Here is a 27,306-nt window from a genome sequence, read left to right as displayed (position 1 = left end):
CCAAATGGGGGGAATCCAGTGGGTCCCAAAGGCGCAACCGCCTCCCCTTCCCTCTGCAGGTACGACCACTACTCTGCTTTGTGTGAGCTGCTGCCCGTCGGGATCCCCTCGCTGGCTGTATGCTTGCAGACCCTGGTGAACGGTGAGAGGGGAGCCCCTGTGTGGGGAGGGGGAAGGTGGGCAGGGGTTTATATCGATCAGAATAGAGCTGGAAGGGACCTCGGGGGGTCATCTAGTCCAGCCCCCTGCCCAAGCTGAAGACTGTGTACCATTCCAGACAAATGGTTGTCCAGCCTCATCTTAAAAACCTCCAGTGATGAAACACCCACAACCTCAGGAGAGAAGCTGTTTTGCTGAGGGATTGTCCTCCCTGTCAGGAAATGTCTCCTTAGTTAGTTCCAGGTTGCTTCTGTCTTTGATTAGTTTCCGTCCATCCCTTCTTGCCCTCTGGTAGAATAATTTGACCCCTTCTTCTTTGTGGCAGCCCCTCAAATGCTGGAAGACTGCTTCCATGTCCCTCCCAGTCCTTTTCTCCAGACTAAAAGCAAAGATGCGTTAGCCGTTTCCGGCTCTAGGGGGCGCTGCTCATCTCAGTTTCAAAGCCGAAGAAGAGCCAGCGCTGTCCGAAGACGTCTCCGTGGTCATGTGGCCGGCAGGACTAAACGCCGAAGGCGTACGGAACGCCGTTCCTTTCCCACCAAAGGGGTCCCTATTGTTCTACTTGCATTTTTTACGTGCTTTCGAACTGCTAGGTTGGCAAAAGCTGGGACAAGGAACGGGAGTTCCCTCCATGACGCGGCGCTGGGGATTCGAACTGCCGAACTGCCCACCTTCCTGATCGACAAGCTCAGTGTCTTAGCCACTGAGCCACCGCGTCCCTTCCTCTAGAGTAGACCTACCCAGTTCCTGCAACCCTTCTTCATATGTTTTAGTCTCCAAGCCTTAAATCATCCTAGTTCAGGGGTGTCAAAGTCAAGGCCCGGGACCTGAATCCGGCCCGTGAGGTGCTTAGATCTGCCCTGGAAACAGCGAAGGACCAGCCCACGGTGCCTCTGCCAGTGAAAATGGAGATAGCGAAGGCCACCCCCTCCCCCCCCGCACCCTGTTTTCACTGGCGGAGGGTGTGCAGGAGGCTGTCTTGGCCGAAAACGGAGCTCGGGAGCCTGTTTTCTCTGGCAGAGTGCTCGGGCACCCCCAAACACGAGTGATGTTGAGCTGGCCATGCCCACCCGGGCCCCCGAGGTCAAACACAACCCTGAGGTGTCCCTGAATGAAACCAACACCCCTGGCCTAGTTGCTCTTCATGGAGGACTTTACAAAGAGGGTACTAGGGGATTCCTGAAGGCAAACCTGCAGCTTGTAGCATTTCTAGGTTGCGGAGATCCACCGAGGGAGCGGATGCGATGCAAACCATTGGCTGCTTGGACTGATGGGGGGAGGGAATGGGGGGGAATCCACACACACCTGTTCCCTGGCAGCCTCTCCAACTGGCAGGACTTTGGGGACCCCCAGTGGTGCCTTGAAGAAGGGCTGCCTCATCCTCTGCAGATGCCAGAACCTCCTTTGTGGGGGGGGGGGCTCCAGCTGCTCTCCGAATACCCTGCCAAAAGTGGGGCTGGAGCCCCTCTCCCTTTTGTGGGGAAAGAGATGTAGTGCCTGACCCTTTTGTCTCTTAGAAAAAAGCTTTTCCTAACTTCTGGTTCGATGGGGAGACATTCCCTTCTGACTGTATTTGAGGGGTTCTTGAAATAATTTCATTACAAGCGTTGTTGTTAGTTGCGAAGTCATGTCCGACCCGTCACGACCACATGGACCACGTTCCTCCAGGCCTTCCTGTCCTCTACCGTCCTCCAGAGTCCATTTAAGCTCACACCGACTGCTTCAGGGACTCCATCCAGCCCCCTCCTTCTCTGCCGCCTCCTTCTTCTTCTATTGCCCTCCATCGTTCCCAGCCTTCGGCTCTTCTCCAGTGAGCCTTTCCTTCTCACGAGGTGGCCAAAGTCTTTTGAGTTTCAGCTTCAGGATCTGGCCTTCTAAAGATCTCTAGGACCGGCCGGTTGGATGGCCTTGCAGTCCAAGGGACTCGCTGGAGTCTCCTCCAGCCTCCATTCTTCAGCGCTCAGCCTTCCAACTTTCACACCCATCCATTGCAACTGGGAGAAACCATAGCGATTGCAATTTACATTTATTGTATTTACATTGCAAGCATATGAAGAGTTAAAAACTGGTGGGGTTTTTTTTTGTCTGTTGCCAACACATAATTAATTTCCAGAGTCTTGCCACAGGAAGGATAGGCAAGGCCCCTTGATGGTTCTCAAGAGATTAAAACAGATGAAACGACCATCCTAACGCCTGGTCTGAGCCAGGGTTATCCTGGCTAACTCTGGTTTGTCAAATCGGGTTTCTGCCAGGTGGGTAGACAGGGGTCCCTGGGTGTGAGCAGGGCAGGTTTTTCTGCACATTCATTGTGTCTGGGGGCTTAAGGGATGAAGAGGGTCCCTTAGCCCAGGGGTCTCCAACCTTGGCAACTTTAAGACTTGTTGGACTTCAACTCCCAGAATCCCTCAGCCAGCATTCACTGGTTGAGGAATTCTGGGAATTGAAGTCCACAAGTCTTAAAGTTGCTCAGGTTGGAGTTCCTTGCCTTAGCCAGATGTTCAGAAAATTGGGACCCTGTCCCCAGCGGCGCTCATCACAGTTCTGGGGTCCAAAGAGAAAATCGTCCAACCTGGTTCCTCCACCTCTCTCTCTCTATCATGTTAACTCAGCCAAGGTTAGTTTAGAGCGTTAGCTCCACGTAAGCAGGTTGTGGCTTCATGCAACGTCCAATCTGGGTCAGGGATTACAGATGCGAAGATTAAAGAGCTGGCAGAACAACTGGTGGAAGAGGGCTGCCTTTGTGGAACAGGGCAAGGGGAGGATTTGATGATCTGAAAACGCAGAGAGTTGTTGCAACTGGACCGGTCTGGTTCTGCTCTGGGGTCAAAAAAAAAATCCCATGCCCGTTTGGGGGTGGCACTGGCACCCATTGCTGTTGCAAACTCCTCTCCGGGGTTCTGCCAGGGCCCCCTGATGCCCCAGGTGCTCTTCCTGCCTCCCAGAAGTGACTTAGGCAGTTGGCAGAACAAAAGTCCAGGGCAGAAGCAGCCTCTCTACTCCCCAGCCCTGAATTCTCCTTTGAAGAGAGGGAAGAATTCGTTTCCTCCCTGGGGATGGATCTGGCCTCTCGCCTCTTACGCTTGGGGACAGCACAAGGGCCTCCCCGCTCCCTCCAGCTTCACCAATCTGATGCTGTTCCGAAGGGAATCTAGCTGGTCAGACCGGTTCTATGGAACTGGTTGTTACGATTCTGCGCAGTTCGGAGAACCAGCAAATTGTGCCCCTGGCTGGCCCCTCCCCTCCCACTCACTCCTGGCATGCGCTCCATCAAACTTGCCTGTGTTTGATAAATTGCTGCACCGGGAGATTTAGATTAGCTAGAAAGCAGGAAATTGTTGGATTTCTTGCTTTCTAGATAATCTAAAAGCAGAGCTGAATCTTAGAACTGAAGCTTCTATGTTTCAGTGCAAACTCTGGTAGCAGATTGCAGAATGGTAGATCTCTGAATGAATCTGTGATTCTGTGAGCAACTCAATCTGCCTACCTGCTTTGCCTGATTTGGGGTAAAAGTTGCTCTTTTTTTCACAAAAGATTCAATATTTACATAAATATTTATAATATTTATACATACAAGCCATGCCTAGCCTGTCACATGACCACCAAGCCACACCCATCAATTAGGCCACACCCACAGAACCGGTTGTTAAATTTGAATCCCACCCCTGCCAAAGCTCCTTAAGTCACAAGCAGTAAAGAGGCCATTTAAGCTGGACTTTCCCACCTGCAGCCTGCCTTCCCACATTGGGTCACACTTCCCTGCCTCCTGTTTGCTTGGGCAGCCAGATCAAGGGCAGATTACGGGTAGTCCTCAACTTACGGCCACCATAGAGCCCAAAATTTCACATTGTTAAGCGAGACAGATGTTAAGTGAGCTGTGCCCCATTTTACGGCATTTTGTGCTACCGTTGTTAAGCAAATCCTTGCATTTGTTAATAACATGGTTGTTTAAGTGAATGCCCCCCCCCATCGACTTTTCTTGTCTGAAGGTCTCAAAAGGGTATCACGTCACCCCGGGACACTGCAAATGGTCACAAATAGGAGTCAGTTGCCAAGTGGCTGAATGTTGATCATGTGACTATGGTACAGAGGCCATAAATGTGAAAAACTGTCATAACCAGGGGTGGGATTCTACTGGTTCAGACTGGTTCAGTAGAACCGGTTGTTACGATTCAACGCAGTTCAGAGAACCAGCAAATCATGGCCCTGGCTGGCCCCTCCCCTCTCCGTCCACCCCTCCCCTCCCCACCCAGTCAGTCCTTATTGCGCACATGCGCGACATTGCTGACTGCATTCTCCCCAACCTGCCCCACCCAGTCACTCCTTAAGGTATTTCTTTTTTTTCCCTCCCGATGATCAGCTGTTCCAATGATCAGCTGTTGGTCGCATCCCCCTTGCTGTCTTACTGCTTCGCCCAGGAGGCTTCCCTGAGGCCCAGGAGGCAAAAAAAACCCAGAGCACAGGGGGTGGGTGCTGAAAAAAAAAAGAGGCCATGCCCACCCAGTCACATGGCCGGTCATAACTTGCCCTTTTCAGTGCTGCTGCAGCTTCGAACGGTCACTACGTGAACTGCTGTAAGCCGAGGATTAACCTGTAGCACGCGGTGTGCAGACAGGTCCGTGTGCAAGGGACAGCGCAAGACGTTGTCTCTGGGCTACGCACGCTGTGGCTCTGCACACCTTTCGGCCACGGCTTCCCCAGGCCAGCCAGGCAGGCAGGCAGGCGACGGGGCGGTCTCCGGCCAGTGGGGGCAGCCCCTTTCCCACACTTGCCCTTCCCACCCTTCACCCCCAACCCCCCTTCTTCTTCTGTCCCTCAGGTGGCTTCACAGACGCTGCCAAAAAGAAAGTCCTGGCCATCCTTGGCTTCCAGAACCTGCACCCGGAAAAGAACACTTGGTGGGTACACAAAAGGGGTCGAGGTGTGGGTGGGTGGGGGTTTGCTCGTCCAGGGTTGAGGCTAGTAATGGGGCCATTCCTAGCCCAAAGGTACTCCAAAGCTCATCATCCCTAGCCAGGGGAAGCCCATGGATGGGCTAGCAATACCCTGGGCAGGTGCGCAGGAGGTTGTGGGAGCAGGTGTCGCTTCAGTGCCTGTGTAAAAATGCCGCTTTCCGCACTGGAGAGAATGGAAGGCAACCCCTGGCGTCTTTGCATCTTCTCAGCGAAGGAACCGGCACGTTTCCAGGCTCCGATATCTACCGCCTGGTCGAGCAAGTGGACGGCCAGCTGAAGGACTCAGTCAGCAAAGTCTTGGAGGACGAAAGGTAGGTGCTGGCAGCAGAGGGGCCTGGACTTGGCCAGGGAGGTGGGTCGGGCCCCAGGTTCCCCTCGGTCTCCTTCTGGTTGCCCCCTCCTCCAAGGTTAAAGTGCCCCTGATTCTGGAGGGCAAGGCAGTGGGGTGCAGCTTCCATCAGTGGACCCTGGTTTGGGGCTTCTCAACATCAGTGAGAAGTCGGTGGAAGAGATCTCTTGGCTGCTTCCAACATTTTTATCCTATGTTCTTAAGAGTGGACTTGCTTCCCCCTGGTTAGACCTCCTGCTCTGTTTTCAGCCAGTCCTCGTCTTGTTCAGAGTATTGCAGCGTAAATTCAGCGCCAGAAAAGTAAATAAGATGGCTGAGGCTTCATTTAACTTCTTTATAAACACATAAAGTAAATTTTACAATACCAGCTGTAGATTTCTCCAACAGATTCAGAGCAGAACAGGAACTCAGGAGCTGAGAAACAGGCATCAGTTTCACTTTAGTTCAGCAGGCAAGCAAGACACCCAGCAGAGGAGAGAAGCAGTTTCACTTTCAATAGACAGACTCAGAGCTCAGCGTAGCTGCAGAGCTTAATATAGAGCCACGCCTAGGCTACTTCTAGTTTCAGTTTCCAAACCGTCTTCATTGGCTGACATAATTGCTCTGCCTATTCATTGGCTGACCTTATTACCATGCTCTATTCCAGTTCATGAATATACTCTGACACGTCTCACAACCACAACTGAACCCAAAATTTATGTGGCTAAGCAAGATAGTTGTTAAGTGAGTTTTCTCCCATTTTATGACCTTTTTTGCCACAGTTGTTAAGCGAATTAAGTTAGTGACAGGGTTGTTAAGAATCTGGCTTCCTCATTGGCTTTGCTTGTCAGATGATCACAAAAGAGAAAATTCACAAATGTTATAAAACCCTAAGGGTGCTTTTCAAAAGGAAACTGGACTTTCTTGTTTTTTTCCCCCCTTGAAAACCTTTCACTACTAATCCAAGAAGCTTCTTCAGTTCTTCAGAACTGACTGGGGAATTCTGGGAGCTGAAGTCCACCCATCTTAAAGTGGCCGAGGTTGAAAGATACTGGACTCTATTTAAACTGGTGTAAATTATTGTTGTTACTGGCAGCCAAGGGTTAGGAAGGCAGGGACTGGTAATGAGAGCCATAACCTTCAAAGGCTAGGATTAGGAGCCTTGGTGGCGCAGGGGTTAGAATGCAGCATTGCAGGCTGACTCTGCCCACTGCTAGCAGTTCGAATCTCACCAGGCTCAAGGTTGACTCGACCTTCCATCCTTCCAAGGGGGGTAAAATGAGGACCCAGATTGTTGGGGAGGCAAGAGGCTGACTCTGTAAACCACTTAGAGAGGGCTGTAAAAGCACTATAAAGCGGTATATAAGTCTAAGCGCTATTGCTATTTTCCTTCCTTCCCCCTCCTTCCTTCCTTCCTTCCTTCCTTCCTCCCTCCCTCCCTCCCTTCCCAGTGGTTAGAATGCATTATTGCAGGCAGTTCGAATCTCACCAGGCTCAAGGTTAACTCAGCTTTCTCTCCTTCCAAAGTGGGTAAAAGGAGGACCCAGATTGTTGGGGGCAAGAGGCTGACTCTGTAAACTGCTTAGAGAGGGCTGGAAAAGCCCTGTGAAGCGGTATATATAAGTCCAAATGCTATTGCTAAAGAAGGAGGGAAGGAAGGAAGGAAGGAAGGTAAGTGGAAGGAAGGAGGCCATCTTGGTGCAGTGATTAGAGTGCAGTATTGCAGGTTGACTGTGCCCACAGCCAGCAATTCGAATCCCACCAGGCTCAAGATTGACTCAGCCTTCCATCCTTCCGAGGTGGGTCAAATGAGGAGCCAGATTGTTGGGGGCAAGAGGCTGGCTCTGTAAACCGCTTAGAGAGGGCTGTGAAAGCATTGTAAAGCAGTCTATAAATCCATACACTGCTACTACTTTATGGCTGCTGTCCAATTCCAGGGAGTCAGGCAGGGTCGTCTCCTCCTTCAGCTGACTTTCTTGTCTCACCCGCAAGGATTTTGTTCAAGCTTCACCAAAACTTTTTCTCTCTCTAACACGGCAGCTCCATCAAGGGATGGTTCAGCCCATATCACCGCAAGCACCAGTTTGGCAACCCACGAAACATGGAAAGTTTCGGCAGCAAAGTGCTCAAGTGAGTGGATAGTGGAGGGGCTGGATCCCCGAGGGGGCGTCCAGAAAACCTTCCCCATCCCGGTTCCTCTCCCTCCCCGTGTTTGTGTAAAAGGACAAATCTTCCCCTTCAGTGGAGCTTCCCTATCAAATTCAGTTCGTCCCCCAGACAAATGGCATCTTCCAAGAGCCGGTCCAGAAGTGGATGCAAAGAGAAAGGAAGACAGATGTAGTGGAAGATTTAAAAAACAACAACAACAGTCTGTCACTGTATGAGAATACGTAGAATGCCCAGAGCGATGGCTGGCCGGGGAATTCTGGAAGTCCAGCAGTCTTAAAGCTGCTAAGGTTGGAGATCCCAGCTCTAAGAGGCCGAGGGGCCCGTAATGGCACAGGGGCTGGGCTCCCATCTCTGGCTGGCTGCCAACTCTCCCCCCCACCCCCCCCGTTCTGACCAAGGCTTCCTGAAACACCAACAAACACCCGTTAAATCCAAAACCCGTTTATTTTAGTTCAACGGCTGTGAATTATCTCCATTCACTGCCCGTAATGAATCTCAGCCAATTATAAATAGTCCCACGGACGTTTGCCCAAGTTCTTCGGGAGAAGCCTGATAAGAGCGCACCTTTATCTTACTCGAAGTGCTGCCAATTAGTCTTTCAAACCCAAACGGAGCACAAATTCACCACGGAGCTTTCAGGTTCCAAACCGACCAGAGCAAACAACGTTGCAAAGGTTCCTGTCCCCTTGCACTTCCTTTATATCCCCTCCCAGCCTTACTCCCGAGTCGCTGCTTTTGTCTCAGCTGCTCCTGCCTTCTAGCAGCTCTGCACACAGGCGCACTGGGAACAGGCTCCCGTTGCTCCTCTGCCTCGCTGCTGCCAGATTCTGGAGGCTCCTGAGGCAGCCCATAACTCCCAGGTGGTCCTGGTCTCTTCTCTGTATCGGACGCAGGACCCTCGTCTGACTCCTCCCCAGACTCCCGGACTGGTTCCTGTTCTTCCCCCACTGCCCGATTCTGCTGCCGTCTCCGCAGGCTGCCAGCAGACCCCAACACCCCCAGCCTCAGCCAGGCATCCCGCTCTTTTCTCCCCCCACCAGAGTCCACGAAGAGTGGGAGAGCATCGTCCAGAACCTGCGCTCGCACATGGAGAGCATCTATTTCCCCGACACCGTGGAGGAATGGATGGAAGAGAATGTCAATCCCCACATGGACCGCTTGCGCGAGTTTGTCCGGGACTTCAAAGAAGTCATCCGCCTGAATGCCCGGCCCAAGACCCTCTAGGGAAGGGCTCCCTCCCAGGCACAAAGGGGGGGCCCGTTCGTGGTTCAGTCCAATTTGTGGTTTTTTTTTTAAACTTGAAAGAACTTGAGGTTGGAACGGGGAGAGGTGGGGGGGGGGGCTTCCTTCCAGGAAAGGGTTTAGTGCCTCTTGTAGCTCTGGGCCACCAAACTCCGTTTCTCGCCAGCTTTGATGGATTCCACCCCCAGGTTGGCACCTCTCCCCCAACCCCCCCCCACCCACCCCCCGGCGATGGTGAATCTGTGGACCTGTTTGGATGGGGAGGAGTAATTCTTGGAGGGAGGGCGCTCGCTGAAGTTTTGGTCCTGGTTTCCATTCCATCCCATTCCTTTCTTTTTCTTCCCTTTCAACGCTCTCAGGACTCGCACGGTTGGTAGTCTGGCCTTCCACACACACCCCCAACCCCCTCTAGTGCTTGCTCCTGGGCAGAGAAAGTGCCACGGGGAAGTGGGGAACGACGGTCACACATTTGGACAGAGACGGAGGTGCGGGCACTGCTGAACGGTGCTGAATAGGACAAAAGAGAACGAGAACGTCCGCCTTTCCCACACCCTCCTTTGAAAGTCCCTTCTCTTGTCTGAAAGCGGGTAGATTCACTTTCCCCACCCCCCACCCCACTTGAAACTTGGTCCATTCTCACCTTTCGTAGGTTACAAGCTTCTTCCTTTCGCTGGGGGACAAGAACGGCAACGTTTGCTCAGCTGTGGGCAGGATAGAGCAACGGTGGCCTCTTGGAATGGAGGCCAGAAACTTTTTTGGGGGTGGGGAGGTTTTGAACCTTCCTTCTGAGACAGCAGACCAGACGAAAGCTTGTTCTTTGGTGGCAACCCAAGTTCTCCAGAACATGGGATCAAGGGAGCAGCCCTGCGGGTGGGGCAAAAGACCCCACGTCTTGCTGCTGCCCCCCACTCCCCCCCCAATCTGGCAGCTCCCAGGGCCTCTTGCCCCCTGCAGAATTCAGCTTGCAGCCCTCTAGCTAAAATCTTCCTGACGGTGGAAAGACTCACGTGTCCTCGTGGACCGTGACTTGGTTTTCTCAGGGAGCATGTAAAAGGACCTTCCCGTTTGCCACCCGCCCTAGTGTCTTGGTGAGACCCTTCGCCTTGTCCCTGGGGAGGGGAATTGCAAAGGCAGCGCCCCCCCCCACTCTGCCATCCAGCCCTCCTGCCGAAGGGGAGGGGGTGGCGTGCATCCTTTCTCCTGCTCGCGGCTGCTCGTCCTACAGTGGGACCAGCTCACTCGGCTCCCGGGCAGCCCAAGCGATTGGCAGGCATGTAACTGAGCTCCCCACCAGGTGCCAGGTGGAAATAGGCAGGCATTTTGAAATGGCAGGCGAGGAAGCAGCCAGGGAGGGGGGTGCAGCCGCCGCCCTGCAGAGGGGAGTGACGCTCACAGATAGCCTTGCCAGGCAGGACACCCCCTCCGGGGAGTCCCTGATGGTCCCCGGATATCCTGCCCTGCTCCTCTTGGCTGATGTGCAGCCCAGGGCAGGGAATGGGCTTGGCCCAAAGCGGGTGCCCTTTGCTCTGGTGAGCCTATGGCTTTCATCCTAACCCCGCCTTACCTGGGTGTCAGATTCGATGCGCAAGGGGCCCAGAGCTGCTGTTTGGCACCTCCTGAGCTGCACGTAAGTCTTTGGCTCCTGTAATTGTGGGGCAGACATGGAGGGTGAGGTGTGGATCCCCCTCGCTGCTTTCCCCAAGAGAGGAATGGGGGGGGGGAAACCTGGGCTCCCCCGGGTGGTCTCTGCCAAGGAAAGCAGGAGGAGTGGGCTGACCGTTTCCCCCTCCTCAAAGGAGCAGCTGCAGGGTCCCTTCCCACCAGGAGAGGCTCTGGGGTTGCCAACGGACCTGTTTCGTGAGGCGGCCTCCGAGTTAGTTGCTGTCGTGAAGAGTTAATTGTACAGGAGAGTTGCTGCTGTGGTGCCCAGGACAATAAAGTATTTTTTTATAAAGATGGGCTCCTCTGTTGGCAAAAGCCGGGAGGTTTTGGGGGCTCAACAGGCAGGAATTGCAGGACCTGTGTTGACCCCCCCCCCCCCAAAAAAAAACCTCCTGGTTCAAAGGAGGAACAGTTCTTGAGGCAGGGAGGGGGTTTGCGTAGAACTTCCACATGTCCTCTTGAGAAACCATGTTATACTAATGTCAAAACAACCATTTAAGATTTTTAGACAAAGCTACACAACCATTGAGATGAATCACGGGGTAGTAGCAACCTATTCAGGTGGTGAATAACGTCGCACAGCTACGCACACATTGATCCATGGGGAACAACGTCTGTAAACGGGCTCATCTGAAGTGTGGGTTCGTATAGATCAGCTCCACTGTGCAAAGCCGTGTTGTGTGAGCTCAGCTCTTGTGGTTGGGCAAACTCGACCAGTTGTGGTTTACCAATGGAACGTGGCTCGGCATGGTTCCGAAACCAAGGGATTAGGTGCCCGGGGAAGAACTCCGCTATTCGTAGTCTGTGCTGAAAGCTCATTTTTCTGTAGCTAATAAGCAGGTTCCTCTAAACCGACCCCACCTTAAGAATGCAGAAATATTTGGGGTTTGGGGTTGGTTTCCATCCTGGCAGGCCCAGGAAGGGCCTTCAAATTAGGCACTTCTGCAGCTTCCCTGCAATTGCGCCAGAGCCGAGGGCCCAAGAGGTTTCTTGCTTAGCGGCTGACTTTCCGGTAAGGAGCTGATCTGGGCCCAGAAACAATATCCGTTGCAGCCTTGCATTGCCGCTGCTGTTTGCCAGTCGGGGGCAGCTGATTGACGCAGAGTTTGTGTGTCTGGCTCCGGTGGCTGTTTTCAGCTCCTGGGATTTTCTCCTCCTGAATTTCAATAGGAAAATGAGGCCAGAGGCCGTCTGGTGAAGGTGCCCAGCCCTTCCCTAGTTTCAAGCTTCCCCAAAGCTACCATAATTTTTATTTCAATGCCTCCACGCTGCAGATTAGGACGGTAAACTTTCCCCTTGCACGTACGTGCTAGTTGTTTCTGGCTCTAGGGGGGCGGTGCTCCTCTCCGTCACAAAGCCGAAGAAGAGCCAGCGCTGTCCGAAGACGCCTCCGTGGTCATGTGGCCGGAGGAATAAAGGCCGAAGGCGCATGGAGAACCACCAAAGGGGTTCCTGTTCTTCTATTTGCATTTTTTACGTGCTTTCGGACTGCTAGGTTGGCAGAAGCTGCCGGGGCAAGGAACGGGAGCTCACCCCGTTACGTGGCGCTAGGGATTCGAACGCTGCAAATTAGCACTTGCCAGTTAAGCCTTGGAACAGACCCCCAGCTGCCCGCAGCTCCTAAAGTCGGTCAGGATCACATGGTGGTGCCCTTGGCCCTTCAGAAGGAGCACAGGTTGGCCTTGAAAGAAGCAGGAGAGCCTTTGAGCTTTGGAGATCTTGGAGAAAACCAAGAAAACAAACCCATGAATCATTGATCACAACGACCCAGATTCTCTCTCGAGGCACCGATGGTCAGGCTCAGCCTCTCATATTTAAACATGTTCTGTGCCAGCCTGACTCCCTTGAGAAATCTCTAAAAGTGGGAGGAAAGAAGAGGAAGACAAGCAGGAAGATGGATAGGTTCAATTACCACTGCAATTAATTTGCCGGGATAGCTAAAAGTTCAGGTCGAGGACAGATCAGCCTGCTCCTGAGAAAGTCGGCCCCTGTGGTTGCTAAGAGTTAGCATCCATTTCAGGGCACCTTGTTAATCAGTCAAGCCTGACTTTCCATTCCTGGTTTAAAAATATATATATATATTCTGTGGTTGCCAACGATATGAATGGAAAAAAAATAGTAATTGTTTAAATGCAGGTAAAGATGAGCTTCTGCCCAAGAAGTTACTTTAAAATATTGGAGCATACTTGAAAACGGGATAAAAGTTATGTTTTTGAGTACGTGCATTTCCATTCTAGTTGGTGGAGTCATTGGAGGTGCAGGGAAGAACTTCAGGGCACCTAGAGGGATGGGCAGCTGGGGGCTTGCATGGTTCAGGGGACCCCCTAGGTCAGATTCTGTGCAGTTGGGAGAACCCGCAAATCCCCCTCCTGGCTGGCCCCGCCCACCCCTCCCAGGAATCCCCACGCGGCCCGATTTGGATGCAGGTAAGTGCAGGGCGCATACGGAGGCTCAGGGAGGGTGAAAAATGGGCCTCCCGGAAATTTGGGAAAGCCCGTTTCCGGTTTCCAGAGAGCCTCCGGAGCCCGGGGAGGCCATTTTCACCCCCCTGGAGGCTCAGGAAAAGCCTCCGGAGCCAAGGGAGGGCAAAAACGCTCCCCCCCACCCGCCGTGGTGCAGGAGCTGACTGACTTAGCCGTGCCCAGCCAGCAACTGGGCCAAGAATCCTTTGCTAAAAATGTGAAGCCCACCCTTGTTACCATGGTCCCCAAATGATGCTAAGATTCTAGAAAGAGTGCAGAGAAGAGCAACAGAGATGACTAGGGAACGGGAGGCTAAACCGTATGAAGAATGGTTGCAGGAATTGGGTACGTCTAGTGAAAAGAAGGACTAGGAGTGACAGGATAGCAGTCTTCCCACATTTGAGGGGCTCCCACAGAGAGGAGGAAGGGGTCAAGTGATCCTCCCAAGCACCTGAAGGCAGGACAAGAAGTAACAGATGGAAACTTATTAAAGAGAGATCCAATCTAGAATTAAAGAGAAATATCCTGATAGAACAATTATCCAGTGGAATAGCTTGTCTCCAGAAGCGGTGGCTGCTCCATCAAGAAGAAATTGGACAATCATTTGTCCGGAATGATACAGGCTTTCCTACTTGAGTAGGAGGGTGGACTAGAACAGGGGTCAACCTTTGGAACCTCAGGGACCACCAAACTCGTAATTTTAGATCCGAGGGACCACTAACTGGTTCTGTGGGTGCGGCCTAATTTGTGGGTATAGCTTGGTGGTCATGTGACTGGCTGGGCATGGCTTGTATGTAAATATTATAAATTTATATTTATATCAATATTGAATTTTTTTATAAAAAAGAGAGCAACTTTTACCCAAAATCAGGCAAAGCAGGCAGTCAGGTTGAGTTGCTCTCAGAATCACAGATTCATTCAGAGATCTATCTATCTGCCATTGGCTAGCTCAGTCTGTCACATAAAATTTGCTAGCAAGCAAACTCAACAAAATTAACTCACAACACACCATGTATGTAAATATTGATTTTTTTTTTTATTCAAAAAAGAGCAACTTTTACCCCAAACCAGGCAGATTGACCTCGCTCACAGAATCATTCAGTGATCTATCTATCTGCCATCGGCTAGCTCGGTCTCTTAAATTTGCTTGCGGTGAGTCTGCACTGAATTTGCTTGCAAGCAAACCTTCTGTCCTAAGGGAGGTTTGGCTGTACTGAAAGCAGAGCCGAAGATCTAAAGACTAGCTAGAAAGCAAGAAATCCAACCATTTCCTGCTTCCTAGCTAATCTAAATCTCCCGGCAAAGCAGAACAGATGATGGTCGGAAAAAGGAAAAATAGCAATTTAGCAGGCAAGTTTACCGGGTGAGGAGTGAGTGGACGGGGAGCGTTCCCGCGGGCCATGTGGGCTGAGCAGCCTTGTGTTTCTGCGCAGCCTGGATTAATTGCTTTGGCAGGGGGGTGCTCTGGGGGTGAGATTTCTCTGCGGCCCACCAAAATTTTCTCATGGCCCACCAGTTGGCGACCGCTGAACTAGATGGCCTCCAAAGCCCCTTCCAATTCCGTAACATTTGCTCAGGTAGAGGAGCAGCCGAGCAGGTAATTCCTCCTTTTCTTCCAGTCCACCTAGGCGGGAGGAGGCCCTACAGGTTCCCCTCCCTCCCCCAGCGAGAAGAGTCTTCCGACTCCTGCGCCGGTTCTTTTCAGCGGAAGAAATGTTGCGCTCGCCCCCCAGGGAAGAATCTGGGTCATTCTTGCAGGAGCAGATCCTCTCCTGGAAGGAGACGCGCCTCTTTGACACAAAGGTAGCCAGCTTTGTCTCCTGCAGGGAAAAGCTGCTTTGTGGCTGAATGGGGCCAAGTCCCTGTGGCAGATGCTCATGGCTGAATCTGGGCCTCTGGGCCTGGGCCTGCAGCCAGCCTTCCCTGGGCCAAAGAACTGGATGCAAAGGCAGCCATTCCTTGTGTTTAGAAAGCTCTCGTGCAAGGAGAAAACATCCCTCAAAGCGAACAAGCGCATGGAGCAGTTTTTCTCAACCTTGTCAAGTTAAAGAAGGGCAGCTTTCAACTCCCAGACTTCCCCAGCCAGCTATGGGAGTTGAAGTCCACCCTTCTTTAACTTGACAAGGTGGAGAAGCTCTAGGAAAGAAGACATGAAATCCCATTGGTGCTCAGAAGGGGTCTTGTTTCCACAGAGGCAGCAAGGAAAATGGGTTTATATTTCTCTACGGAGCGGAGAGCTGGTCTCAGAGAGAAAGCCACTTGAAGAGACTAGAAGCATTTGAAATGTGGATTTACAGGCGGCTGTTTTACGTATATAAGTTGGGTTGACAAAATCAGAAATGAGGAGGGGATAAGCCGCCTGGGAAAGCCAAGGGAAATCATCCAAACCATCAAAAAGCAAAAGTTAGAATATTTTGGACATATGATGCGACGACACCTGAGAAAATACGGCCTCCTTCACTTAATCCTCCAGGGAAAGATTGAAGGCAAATGAGGTCCAGGCAGAAGAAGAACACCAGGGCTTCAAAATCTAAGGGGCCGGTTTGGACAAAACTCAACAGCCCTTTTTCATGTGGCTGTTGATAAAAATAGGATTGCCAATATGATCACCAACGTCCGATGACAGATATGCAGGGGTGGGCGGCTACTGGCTCGCACCGGTTTGAGTGACCTGGATGTTCATTTTACATCTGGTTCGACAAACTGGTAGTTGTAACGACTGGCTAGCCCTGCTCCCCCTGCCCCTCCCCTCCCAGGAGTCTCCACGTAGCCCATTATGGATCCCAGGTAAGCAGAGGGCCCATGCAGAAGCTCAGGGAGGGTGAAAAACGGGAGGCTGTTTTCGCCCTCCTGGAGGCTCGAGGGAAGCCTCCGGAGTCCAGGGACGGCGAAAACGCTCCCCCCTGCCAAGGTGCAGGAGGCTGACTAGGCCACGCCCACTATAGCCACACCCACCCAGGATTGGGACAGAGAACCAGTTGCTAATTTTTTTTGAAGCCCACCCCTGCAGATATGGCACAAGAACATAAATCTTGCAGTCATCTGGTCATTAAGACTCTTTCTGAGAATGATTGAGGCCATTTGGGGGGTTTATCCATGCCCTCAGGGTCATGTGAATCCTGTAGCCTGAAATTTTTCTGCAAAGCCTTCCATTCTTCAACGTTCAATCAGAACTGAAGAAGCTTCTTGGATGAGAAGCGAAAGGTCTTCAAGCAAAGCAAGAAAATCCAGTTGCCTTTTGTAAGAAAGCATCCTTGAGACAACCATAACTTGGATGACTGAGAATCTCCAGAGACACCGACCCTGGGGAACAACTTCTGAAAACTCCTAGTAACTAGGTAATAAGTGTCCAGTAATGTTCCTAGGAGAATTTTTTTTCAGGTGTATGTTTACAGGTGAGTCGAGATGCTTTTTCCCTTCACGGAGACTGCACAGTATTCACTGTTGCCAATGTAGAGACTCAACAAAGCAGCATATGACTTACAAGCGGCTTTATATTTATTTATGATTACTGATATATTTGTTTGTTTTTTTAATTATGTATTATAGTTCGTCTTATTCCCATCAGTATCCTCTCGCACAGCGGAAAACTGCCTGGCTGCTGCCATTAAAGAGCGGGCCCCATAGCATTCGCCAGCTTTCCTCTCCCACTCCCGCTCTCCCAATTAAATATTGTTTAAAATATTCTTTTGATGAAAAATAAATAAACCGCCAGCCTCATCTTTCCTTCCAAGGAATCCTCTGGGATTCCCCCCCAGTACTCTCCTTGAAAGCGGAAATAAAAGGTAACGGGAAACGGGAGGGCAGAGAGGATGGGTGGGGTTGGGGAACGGCCCTGAGAATCTCTGCCCAGGTGACCACAGGGGTTCCAATACCCAAAATGGCGGCCCTAACCCAGTCTCTTGGCCTTCCGGTCAAAGGGGCATCCTGTGGTCTATTTTTTTTTTTCTTCCGTTCAGTCAGGCCTCACTCTTGGAGACTGGAGAAATCTCTGCAATTCTTTTTGGCAAGGTTTTCCAGAAGAGGTTTCCACAAGGCTGGAAGGGAGGTGACTGGCCCAAGGACACCCAGCTGGCTTTGTGCCCAACTCAGGCCTCCTGGTTTCTAGCCCGATGCCTTCACCGCCACACCAATCGGCCTCTCATCCTGTGTAATTAATTAGTTGCACGCACTTTTTTGTGAGGGTGCCTGTGGACAGTGGTGTGAGGGGGAGGGAGAGAGAAAAGAAAGTAAAACCAACTGGAAGAATCCTCCCTCTTAAATCCAAGCTAAGTCCTGGTTGTATCAAGCCCCTTTTAATATACTTTTATTTCTTTAGATGTAGGTTACTGTGTCCATCACAAAAGAAAAGACAGGAAAGGAAAGGAAGAAAGGTGAAATAAAATAAATAATTTGGGAGGAGGGTTTTAACTGAATATGAGGAGGGTGAATTATTCATTCATTGGTCTGTCAAGACCCTGGGAGCATATTTGTGAAGCCTCTGTGTTCTTTTATGTGCCAAATAAGAGAGAGAGAGAGAGATGTTTGTTCTCGCATGTGATGGTGAATTTCCTGAGGCGGAGCCTTGTTTAGCCTCGTTCCTTGCTCAGCCTCTTACTCACACCTCCCTGGACCCTGATGGGTTAGGGTTGGGCCCTTCCTTCCAAGCCTCATCTGCTCTTGGGGATGCCTTTGGAGAAAGCAGGGCAGGGCAATGGGCGGTGCCAAGGCGTTGAGGCCTGTCCTGGGTGCGTATCCCACCTATTCAACAAGTGACAAGGAGATCTTCAAACGGTTTGAGGATGAACCACTAGTTGGACAAATCTGAGAAAGGCTGCACTTTCCTCTTCGTGAACTTGAAACCAGGGGGAATGTTCCGGTGACCTAGAGGTGGAGCTCTTGCCTCACAATCAGAAGTCTGTAAGTTCAATCCTAGGCAGGATTTTTGATCTGCTGAACAAAACTCGGCATTGGTGACAGGAAGGGCATCCGGCCATTAAAACTAGCTCCATTCAGACTCCACTCCACAAGGGATGATGGGGTCATTAAATGAAGATGATGATGATGACTGGGGGAGAACTACTCTCTAATCCTTTTCCCAGGGCAAGGCTCGCTCCCCTGCCCCTCCTGGATCAGGCTCCTCAGCCAGGCTACAGGCAATTGCAGAGAAGGTGGGACCCTCACCTCAGCCTTTGGTTGTCTCAGCATTGGAGAAGTTGCAAAAAATATCCCACCCACCAGCCTTCACTTCTCTGAAAAGAACTCTGAAAACAAATTCAAATTTTAGAATAGGAATAAGAACTGGTAGGCAAAACAGAAAAAAATAAATCTGCTTGGCAGTGCGTGAAATGGGTCGGCTTTCTAGCTCTTTTTTATTTTTTAATTGTTTTTTAATTCCTCTTTTGCACTCAAGGGTGGTATCTCAAGGGTAGCTGATTTGCACCAAACTCACCGGCCTCATCTTGGACAGGTTTCCTTAATATTCTTCCAAAAAGTGCCTTTCTTTTTCCCCTCCAGCAACTCTGGAATCTGGTTTTATGCAAAGGAAATAATTGGCTAGATAAAAGACGCTCCGTCCTACATTATGTCATCTATATACAGGAAGTCCTCTACGTACAACCACAAATCTTGAACCCAAAAATTCTGTTGCTGAATGAGACAGGCATTAAGTGAGTTTTGCCCCATTTTATGACCCTTGCCACAGTTGTTAAGTGGATCACTGCATTTTTCAAGTTAATAACATGGTACACTAGACTAGAATAGACTAGAATAAAATAGAATAGAATGAACTTGAAGGGATGTTGGAGGTCTTCTAGTCCAGCCCCCTACTGAAGCAGAACCTATTCTATTGTCAAGTTAATCTGGCTTCCCCATTGACTGTGCATGTCAGAAGGTCGCAAAAGGTGATCACATGACCCCAGGGACACAGCAACTGTCATAAATATGCCAAGGCTCTGAATTTTGATCACATGAGCACAGAGGTGCTGCAACAGTGTGAAAAGCCATCACTTTTTTCAGTCCTGTTGTTAACATTGGTCAATAAACGAATGGTTGTAAATCCAGGATTACCTGTCTGGAATGGGGGGGGGGGGGGGTCTTACACCACAGAGAAGGCCTCTCCGCGCACTGCCTGCCTTCCTGCCTCAATTTCCAGATATTATAGGAGGAGCAGCATGTCAGTCATGGCAGCAAAATATTGGAGAACTCTTTGAGTCCCTTTCTCAAATGGGAGCAAAGGCATCAGCTCAGCAGAGCTTCTGTCTTTTAATAAGATGCGCTAATTGGGAAAAAGTGCCTCCGTCTGATATTTTTGCTTTTAAGATGTCGGTCTTGGCATTCATTTGCCAAAGGTGGCGAGAGAGAGGGACCACAAGACCACCTTGTCCCTTGCAGGGGGGACGCTAAAGGTCCTGCCTGGGCTCAGTGCAAGTTGACTGGACGGTTCCCCAAAGACAGCCAGGAGGCCTGCAGTCCCTAAACCACGGCTTGTTTTAAACAAGGTTTACATCCGCCCAGACACCAATAGCTGGGAGCGTGCAGGGGGTGTGCCAAATGCGAGGGCCCCAAGTGACGGGCCACCCACTCGGGAGGGTTTTGCAGGCTGTGGGACCCCACCGGGCAGCCGCCGGCTCAGCAGGGGCTGCTGCGCTTGGGAGTATCCGAGGGGAAGGTCTGGGGTCAGGACGGAGCGATTTGGACCTGGGGGCCCCCTCGGCGGCTGTCCCCGGTCGCCTCCGAAGAAGCTGGGCCGATTTCCTCGGAGGAGACGGCAGACAGCCGCCGAGGGGGCCGCCAGTGGTCCCGGGTCCTCCCTTCGGAAGCCACCCGCTTGCAGGAATCGCCTCCCCGTGCAAACCCCCCCGCAGCTCCCGCCCGCCCTTTCGCTCCCCTCCAGGCGGTCCCGGGATGCTTCCCCCCCACTTCGTCCGGCGCGCTCGGAGGCCCCGCGGTTGCACCTCGCCTGCCGGCCGCCCCCCACCCGCCACCCCAGAGCTTCGGGGCGCCGGACAGGTGCCGCTCTGCGCCTCGCTCGGGGTCCGGCATGAAGGAGCCGCCGCCAAGCCCTTCGCTGCCCGGACGCCGACTCTGCCAGGACCCGGCCGCCCTTCGCCCGCCGGCACGGAGCGCGTCCGCCGACCTGGCCGGCTTAGGCGCGCCGAGCGCTCTGCACGCCCGTAGAGGCGCCCTCGCCCGGCTCCCGCGATGCCCGGGCTTGGGCCTTCCGGGGAGGGGGCTCCCCCGGCGCCCCCCGCCCGAACCGCGCCGAGCGGGAGCCGCCTCCTCGCCGAGCGACGCCCCAGCAGGACAGCGGCGGCAGCGCGGCAGAGGCGAGCCAGGCGCAGCTCCGGCGCGCCCGGCCATGGAGGGCTCGTCGCCGGCTCCGGCGAGGCTCTTGGCGGCGGCGGCGGCGGGGAGCCGGCTCGGCCCGAGCCGCCGGCAGGAGTGAGGACGCCGCCGCCGCCGCCGCCGCCGCAGAGGAGGAGGAGGAGGCGGAGAGGGAGGAGGCGGCGGTGGCTGTGCTGAGCGAGCCCCCGCCGCAGCCCGGCCGCCGAGTTGTCCCCGCCCGCCGGCGAGGCGCTGCGCCCCGGCCGCGCGTCTCCATTGCGCGTCGCGACCGCGGCAGCCGCTGCAGCAAAGGAGCCGCCGCCGCCGCCGCCGCCCCGTCCCGCAGCCCCGCTCCCCGCCGGCTGGGGCGCGGCCGGGCATGAGCCGGCCCTGAGGACCCCGCCCGGGCCAGCCCCGCAGCCCAGCCCAGCCCAGCCGCCGCCGCTCGCCATGGGCAAGGACCAGGAGCTGATCCAGGCGGTGAAGGCGGAGGACGTCGGCGCGGTGCAGAAGCTGCTGCAGAGGCCCAAGCCGGGCAAAGCCAGTGAGTGCGCGGCGGCGGCGGCGGCGGCAGCGGCGGCGGGAGGAAGGGCGGGAGGGCCGCGGGGGCATTGCGGGCGGCCGAGGATGCCAGGCGGGGCGAAGGCAGTCCCGCGCGGGGCGGGCAGGGATGAGGAGGCCCCCTCGGACGGGAGAGCCTGGGGCCGGGGAGGGAGAGCGGGCGGCTCCGCCTCGTCCTGCTCGCGAGCCCCGGAGCTCCGGCTGGGGGAGTCCCGCGACGCCGCCGCCGGCTCCAGCCCGGAGCCAGCTAGACGTCCGGTGCCGCTGCCCGGCGAGCCTCCGTTTCCTTCTTGCCGCCGCCTGGGCTCTTCGGGCTCTGGCCGGAACGTGCCCGGGGCGGCGCTTCCACCCCCGGGGCCCCCTTGGCGCGGCGGGCCCGGCGGAGGGAAACGCAAGGCAGCGTTACGCGCGGCTCCCGCGGCTGCTGCTCCACCCCCTCCGGGCGGCAGGCTGGCATCGGGGCTGGGAGTGAGAAGGCGCCCTCGGAACAGGTGGATGCCCGGCCTTCCAACCCCCCTCCCCCACGGAGCTGCCCCCGATTGTGCCGCGTTGGCTGCCACCAAGAGGGGAGGCCGGCTGGAGGCTGGCGAGGCCCGGGGTGGCAGGGCAGAGCGAGGGGCATAGAGGCCGCGGGTGCCAGGGCTGGAGGCAGCGCGGAGGAGGGGCTCCGGCTCTCTGCCTGCAGCTGGGACGAGGGGGCCAGCTCTCCCTTTGGAGCGCTGCAAGTGTGAGACCGCTTGGCCAGCAAAGCAAGGCTTGGCACAGGAGGCGGGCACCCTTCCCAGGACAGCCTCTCCAGCCTGGTGCCTTCCTCTCGGCCATTGCTCCTCCGGCCAGGCCTCTCTCCTCTCTCCTCCCGGCAGGCCTTCACTGACCCCCACTGGTTCTTCAGAAGAGGGGTCCCTGCTTGGTTGGCCCTTTCCAGCCCTCCTCCAGGCAAGCTGGAGTACCGAGGTCCCATCTTGGAGACCTGCTTTCTCCAGCCTCCCTTCAGGTGCGCCAGTTCCAATGCCTAGAATCCCCAGCGGCGGCCTTCTTGGCTAGGGAGTTCTGGAGAAAAGGCTGCTGGTTGAGGACGATGGGAGCCCGGCCAGGGCAGCTGGAGGCCGCTGCTGAACCCGTGCCAAGTTGGTAGCAGAGCCTTTGGAGAGCCTGCGTTTCTAATAATCCCTGGTGGTGAACGATGGAGACCATTTGGCTGTCTTTCGGGTCTGGGAGAAAAAAAGAATTGGGGAGGTTTCAGCCTTAGTTTTGGACTTCCCTGCCTTGCTTGAGACAAGAGCTGGGGCTCAGCCTCCAGCTGAAGGGGGTCACTGTCCCAGTTTTAAACCTCAGGAGTGTCCTGGGAAGAGCAGAGGCCTCCTTTGCCAATGCAACATGCAAGGCCCACTGGGGGACATTTCTGCCAGCCGGTTGGGCCTCCTTGGAGCTAAACTGAGAGGCAGTCTGGACGGTGAAGCACTGAGATAGCTGGTAGCCCCTGGTGGGGTGGGCAGGTGCCCTAGATGCCAGGACACGGGACGGAGGAGGGGACCTCCTAGACCAGCGTACCTCAAGCGTGGCAACTTTTAAGATGAGTGGACTTCCAACTCCCAGAATCCCCCAAGCTGGGAAATTCTGGGAGTTGAAGTCCACTCATTGAAAGCTGCCACGCCTGAAAAACACTTTCCCAGTACTGATCCAGTGGCTGCCCTGCCCTGAGTGCTGCATGGAGCTTGTGGGTTGCTTTGTACTCTGTCTGTCTGTCTGTCTGTCTGGGTGCCTCACCTCCTTTGCTGCAATGGCCGCTCCTGTTTCTCTCCTGCTCTTTTTTCCCTATAAGTCCATCCTGCCCCAGTGACACTCTGGCTTTGGGGTGGGCGTGTGGTTCTGTGTTGTGGGGCAGGAGACAGGAAGAAGGAGGAGTTCTGGGCTGCCAGCCAACTCTTTTCAGAGTGGATGCTTCAGCTGCTGTATCTTTGCGAGCACCGGAGACCTGTAGGACAAGCAGCGCTTAACCTTGCACCCCTGGCCCTTCCCCCCTAGAACAGGACCTGTTGCCTTTGGATGCCCATCTGTGGAGGGTTTGGAAGGCCCCTCGGAAGGAAACCCAGAAGGGGCGAGGGGAAGACGGGGCTCAGCCTGGGTTGAGGGCAAGGGGTAGGAGGTCTTTCCTTCAGACCCAGAACGTGTGAATTCAGCCTGCAGGCCATTCTCGCGAGATACTCGGGATTTGAGGGTGCTCCTGTTGAGCCCAGGCTGAAGGGCAGACAGAGGCACACCTGTTCCATGCATGCCAGGTAGAGCCACATTGGGAAGGGAAGAAACCCACTTCCTGCTTGTGGGGAGCCGAAATAGTAAGTGGCCCCTGTGGGAGATGGCCGCTCCCTCAGGGCCCCCAAGCCGGACCAAGCCTGTTTCCTATCTGGATGGGAGACAGAGTTGGAAGGGACCTTGTAGGTCATCTAGTCCAACCCATCCGCCTAAGCAGGAGACCCTGCACCATTCCTGACAAATGACTGTCCAGTTTCTTCTTGAAAGCCTCCAGGGATGAAGCTCCCACAACTTCTGAAGGCAACTTCTGTTCCATGGGTTGATTGTTCTCCCTATCAGAAAGTTTCTCCTTATTTCCAGCTTAATTCCTTGTCTGGCCTTTGGAAAATAACTTGACCCCTCCTCTCTGGGGCAGCCTCTCAAATATTGGAACTCTTTTACTAGAGAGCCATCCCATAAAGATTTTCCTAAAAATATGGGGAGAGCAAGAACCGGCCATTGGGTCTTTCTCCAGGTCAGCAGATACAGCTGAAGGAAGGAGCTCTCTGCCCCCCAATGCCTTCTGCATCTATAAGAGGACAACTTTCCAGCTGAGCATGATGGAATCTGCAGTCCAAGGCATGGCAGTGACTGCTGGGGAACTTCCTTTCCCACCATTAGTGGAGGCCAGAGGAGGCTCCAGGCAGCCTGGTGGGCTGGGGCCAAGCTGGGTGTCTCAGTCTTGGAGGGGGAGCGGGGGAAAGGGGTATCTTTTCAGGAAGTCGGTGCCAGAGAGCAGAACCTGTGGCCGGCACTTCCTGAAAAGTCGAGTCCTTAGGGGGCTCGGCCACAGTTCCCAGGGGACGTTGCTTGCCTTCCCCGGGGTGGATGTCCCCAGTTCACTCTTGATTTGAACATTGAAATTCGGGTGAAATCTGATGGTCACTATAATTTGCAGTGGACAGACATGCTTTGAAAATTTGGATCATCTCCAGAACCGTGTTTTGTTCAAAATAAGCCATGATGCTCCTTATTGCGCCTTATTGAAGATTTTGCTAGTCGGTTGATTTGCTGGTGATGCAGCTCAGGTAGTTTGCCATGCTGGTGGTAATTCTGGCAAAGAAACCTGTGGAGAGGTTGCATGTCACAAAGTGAGCAGCAAAGTCTTGATTAAAAAGTATATTCAGGGGCAAATATATATGTGTGTGTGTGTATATATATATGTGTGTGTATGTGAGTACATGCATGTAAGTGTGTGTGTGTGTGTGTGTGTGTGTGTGTGTGTGTGTGTGTGAACATCTCTCTCCTTCATGTCTCAAGAAAATTAGGCATTTCAGGGGTTGGGGCTACTCTAGTGTTATAAGGCAGCATTTCCAAAATGCTTGAGAATTATTGAGAACCAATGCTTGAGAACCATTGAGTTCTATTGAGTTTTTGGGGTGCCAGTGTTCCCCCAAAACCTGCTCTGTCCCTGTCCTGGGGGAACTGTTCCCATACTGGAGCTTCATTGAGAAGGATGCAGTCACTTCTAGCCAGAGGCCCTTTCAAATTCAGATTAACAGAGTCGGAAGGGACCTTGTAGGTCATCTAGTCCAACCCCTCACCCAAGCAGGAGACCCTACACCATTTCTGACAAATGGCAGTCCAGTCTCTTCTTGAAAGCCTCCAATAATGAAGCTCCCACAACTTCCCAAGGCAAGGAAGAGAGGAGGGAGACCATGCGGTGCTCATGGAGGTTTGGGACATCCTTGTGTTTCAAAAGGTCAGGATCAACCTCCAGGAAAAAGGGCAAAGGTTAGAAGAGGACATTTTGAGCTTCTGACCCGGGAGAGATCCATGCTGAGCTCTCTGCTCAGTTAAGGAGCTCCCTGGGAGTTTGGGGTAGTTGCATTTTCACAGCCTGGCCTACCTTACAGGGTTGTTGTTGTGAAGGTAGCCCAAGGAGAAATCCCCAGGTGTACTTCTCAGAGAGAGGATTCTATGTATTAGGATATACCGGGTGATGAACAAGGAAGAGAACTTCCTCCGAGGCCCTCCTGAATCACAGAATCCTAGGGCTAGAAGGGACCTTGGAGGTCTTCTAGACCAGCAGCCGCCAACCAATGGGCTGCGGCCCACTGGTGGGCTTCGAGAAAATTTTGGTGGGCCGCAGAGAAATGTCACCTCCAGAACACCCACCCCGCAAAGCAATTAATCCAGGCTGCTTAGAAATACAAGGCCGGTAAATTTGCCTGCTAAATTGCTATTTTTTTTCTTTCCGACCATCAGCTGTTCTGCTGTGCTGGGAGATTTACATTAGCTAGGAAGCAGGAAATGGTTGGATTTCTTGCTTTCTAGCTAGTCTTTAGATCTTCGGCTCTGCTTTTAAGCACAGCTGAACCTCCCATAGGACTGAAGGTTCTATTATTCAGTGCAGACTCCCGGCAAGCAAATTTTATGTGACAGACTGAGCTAGTCAATTGCAGATAGATAGATCATTGAAAGAATTGGTGATTCTGTGAGCAATTCAATCTGCCTGCCTGCTTTGCCTGATTTTGAATAAAAATTGTTCTTTTTAAACAAAAAAATCATTATTTATATAAATATTTATAATATTTACATACAAACCAAGCCCAGACAGTCACATGACCACCAAGCCACACCCACAACTTAGGCCACGCCCACAGAACCGGTTAGCGGTCCCTAGGATTTAAAATTATGAGTTTGGTGCTCCCTGAGGTCCAAAAGGTTGGTGACCCTTGTTCTAGACCAATCCCTGCCCAAGGCAGGAGTCTTTATTTCATTCCAGACAAATGGCAGTCCATTTTTTTCCCCGCGATGGAGCTCTCAAACTCTAGAAGGGAAGTCGTTCCATTGATTGAGCGTTCTCACTTCCAGAATCTCTCTCCCTCCTCAGAACCAGTTCTGCTTTTGCAAGAAATCTCCTGTGAGTTGCAGGAACAAGGCCTTCTCCGCTGTGGCTCCCACTTGAAAGGCATCTGTTCCTTTCTGGCTTGTGTGTCTCTTCCAGGGCCAAAGCACTTGTGCAACCTTCTCTTTCATGGTAGGGGTATTTCCGGCACTGCTCCCTTGTGGTTACTGGCCCGCAGCTATTCTTAACTGCCCAGCTACGTGGCACCACCCAGCCTCCCCTTCACTGATCTGAAGAAAACTAAGCCAGGTGGGACTTTGTAGTTTTTGGATGGGAGACCACCAGGAGATTCCAGGGCCTACGTCTTACCAGGACTGAAAAGTGAATGAAAATTCTGAAGAAGAAAGGTATGACAGCCATGCTGTGGCCAAGATGCTAACACAGCATCTCTACAAAGACACTAAGAGTCCAGCTTGACTACAAGAAGAATTTATTTTTCACTGTTAGATGCTTGAAGCAGCTGTAAAACTCAGGCAGAAAAGTGAGATAACCCCCCCAAAAATAATATGTTGACAGTGCAGCTCAAAGCCTGCTGGAACTTGCATTTCCACATCCTCGAAAGCCCATCGCTGGCTGCTTAGTTGATTATGCAGCTCTGGGTGATTCGCCGCTGAGTGTGGAAAACTTTAAAATGTGTTTGCAATTTTCAGAGCCTTTGCGCTGTTTGCCGTGCGATGTTGCTGATTATTCTTCCCCCACTGGGGTTGTTTTAATTTCTTTCTGATTTTAAATTGCTTAATTGGGTTTATGCATTCAAGGGTTTAAAATTTTATTTTGTGGACCGCTAAGAACGTGTATGCTATTGAGCAGCATAAAAACGGCCATAAAGAAACGGGTAACCAAAGGTAAAAGAATGCTACAGGGGTCAGTTACCTACAGAATCTCCCCCAGAATTTGGTGGTGTTGCTACCCAGCAGTGGTGGGATTCCGGGTTTTTGTACTACTGGTTCTGTGGACAGGGCTTGATGGGCATGGCTTGGCTTGGTGGGCGTGGCTTGGCTTAGTGGGCGTGGCTTAGTGGCATGGCAAGGGAAGATTACAGCAAAATCCCCAATCCCTCCCCACCCCACTAACCTGCTTTCCAGCTCTGTTCTCCTGGGCAGGGCAACCAAAGAAGACCCGGCTGATCATCTGGGACTCGATGGGAGGCAGAGAAGAGATGGGGTTGGCGGGGCCAGTCAGAGGTGGCATTGGCCGGTTCTCCCAACTACTCAGAATTTCTGCTAACGGTTCTGCAGAACCGGTCAGAACCGGCTGAATCCCACCTCTGCTACCCAGCCACTGACAAAGCCTCTAGTCAGTGGCCTGCCTTTTTCTCCAGCC

At 53.0% G+C, this 27,306-nt stretch overlaps 2 protein-coding genes across 6 annotated transcripts in view; both read left to right on the top strand.

Annotated features, from left to right (window-relative positions):
* LOC113438622 (hexosaminidase D-like) overlaps nt 1-10,804 on the top strand; it is a 49,029-nt gene extending 38,225 nt beyond the window's left edge. For all 5 annotated transcript variants that reach the window (XM_087912609.1, XM_026704076.2, XM_087912610.1 and 2 more), the window contains 5 exons: nt 60-142; nt 4,976-5,054; nt 5,321-5,422; nt 7,480-7,569; nt 8,649-10,804. In XM_087912609.1, coding sequence (XP_087768735.1) covers nt 60-142; nt 4,976-5,054; nt 5,321-5,422; nt 7,480-7,569; nt 8,649-8,832 — 538 coding nt within the window. In that variant the 3' untranslated portion in view covers nt 8,833-10,804. The remainder of the gene's footprint in view (nt 1-59; nt 143-4,975; nt 5,055-5,320; nt 5,423-7,479; nt 7,570-8,648) is intronic.
* Nucleotides 10,805-20,638: 9,834 nt separating this feature from the next.
* Nucleotides 20,639-27,306, top strand: part of CASKIN1 (CASK interacting protein 1) — a 125,699-nt gene continuing 119,031 nt past the window's right edge. The window contains 1 exon segment of the mRNA XM_087912619.1: nt 20,639-20,823. Coding sequence (XP_087768745.1) covers nt 20,730-20,823 — 94 coding nt within the window. The 5' untranslated portion in view covers nt 20,639-20,729.

The sequence above is a fragment of the Pseudonaja textilis genome, chromosome 14 (assembly GCF_049901715.1).
Source record: "Pseudonaja textilis isolate UNSWEBS1 chromosome 14, rPseTex1.2, whole genome shotgun sequence".
NCBI lineage: Eukaryota > Metazoa > Chordata > Lepidosauria > Squamata > Elapidae > Pseudonaja > Pseudonaja textilis.
This window is presented reverse-complemented; position numbering and strand designations above follow the sequence as displayed.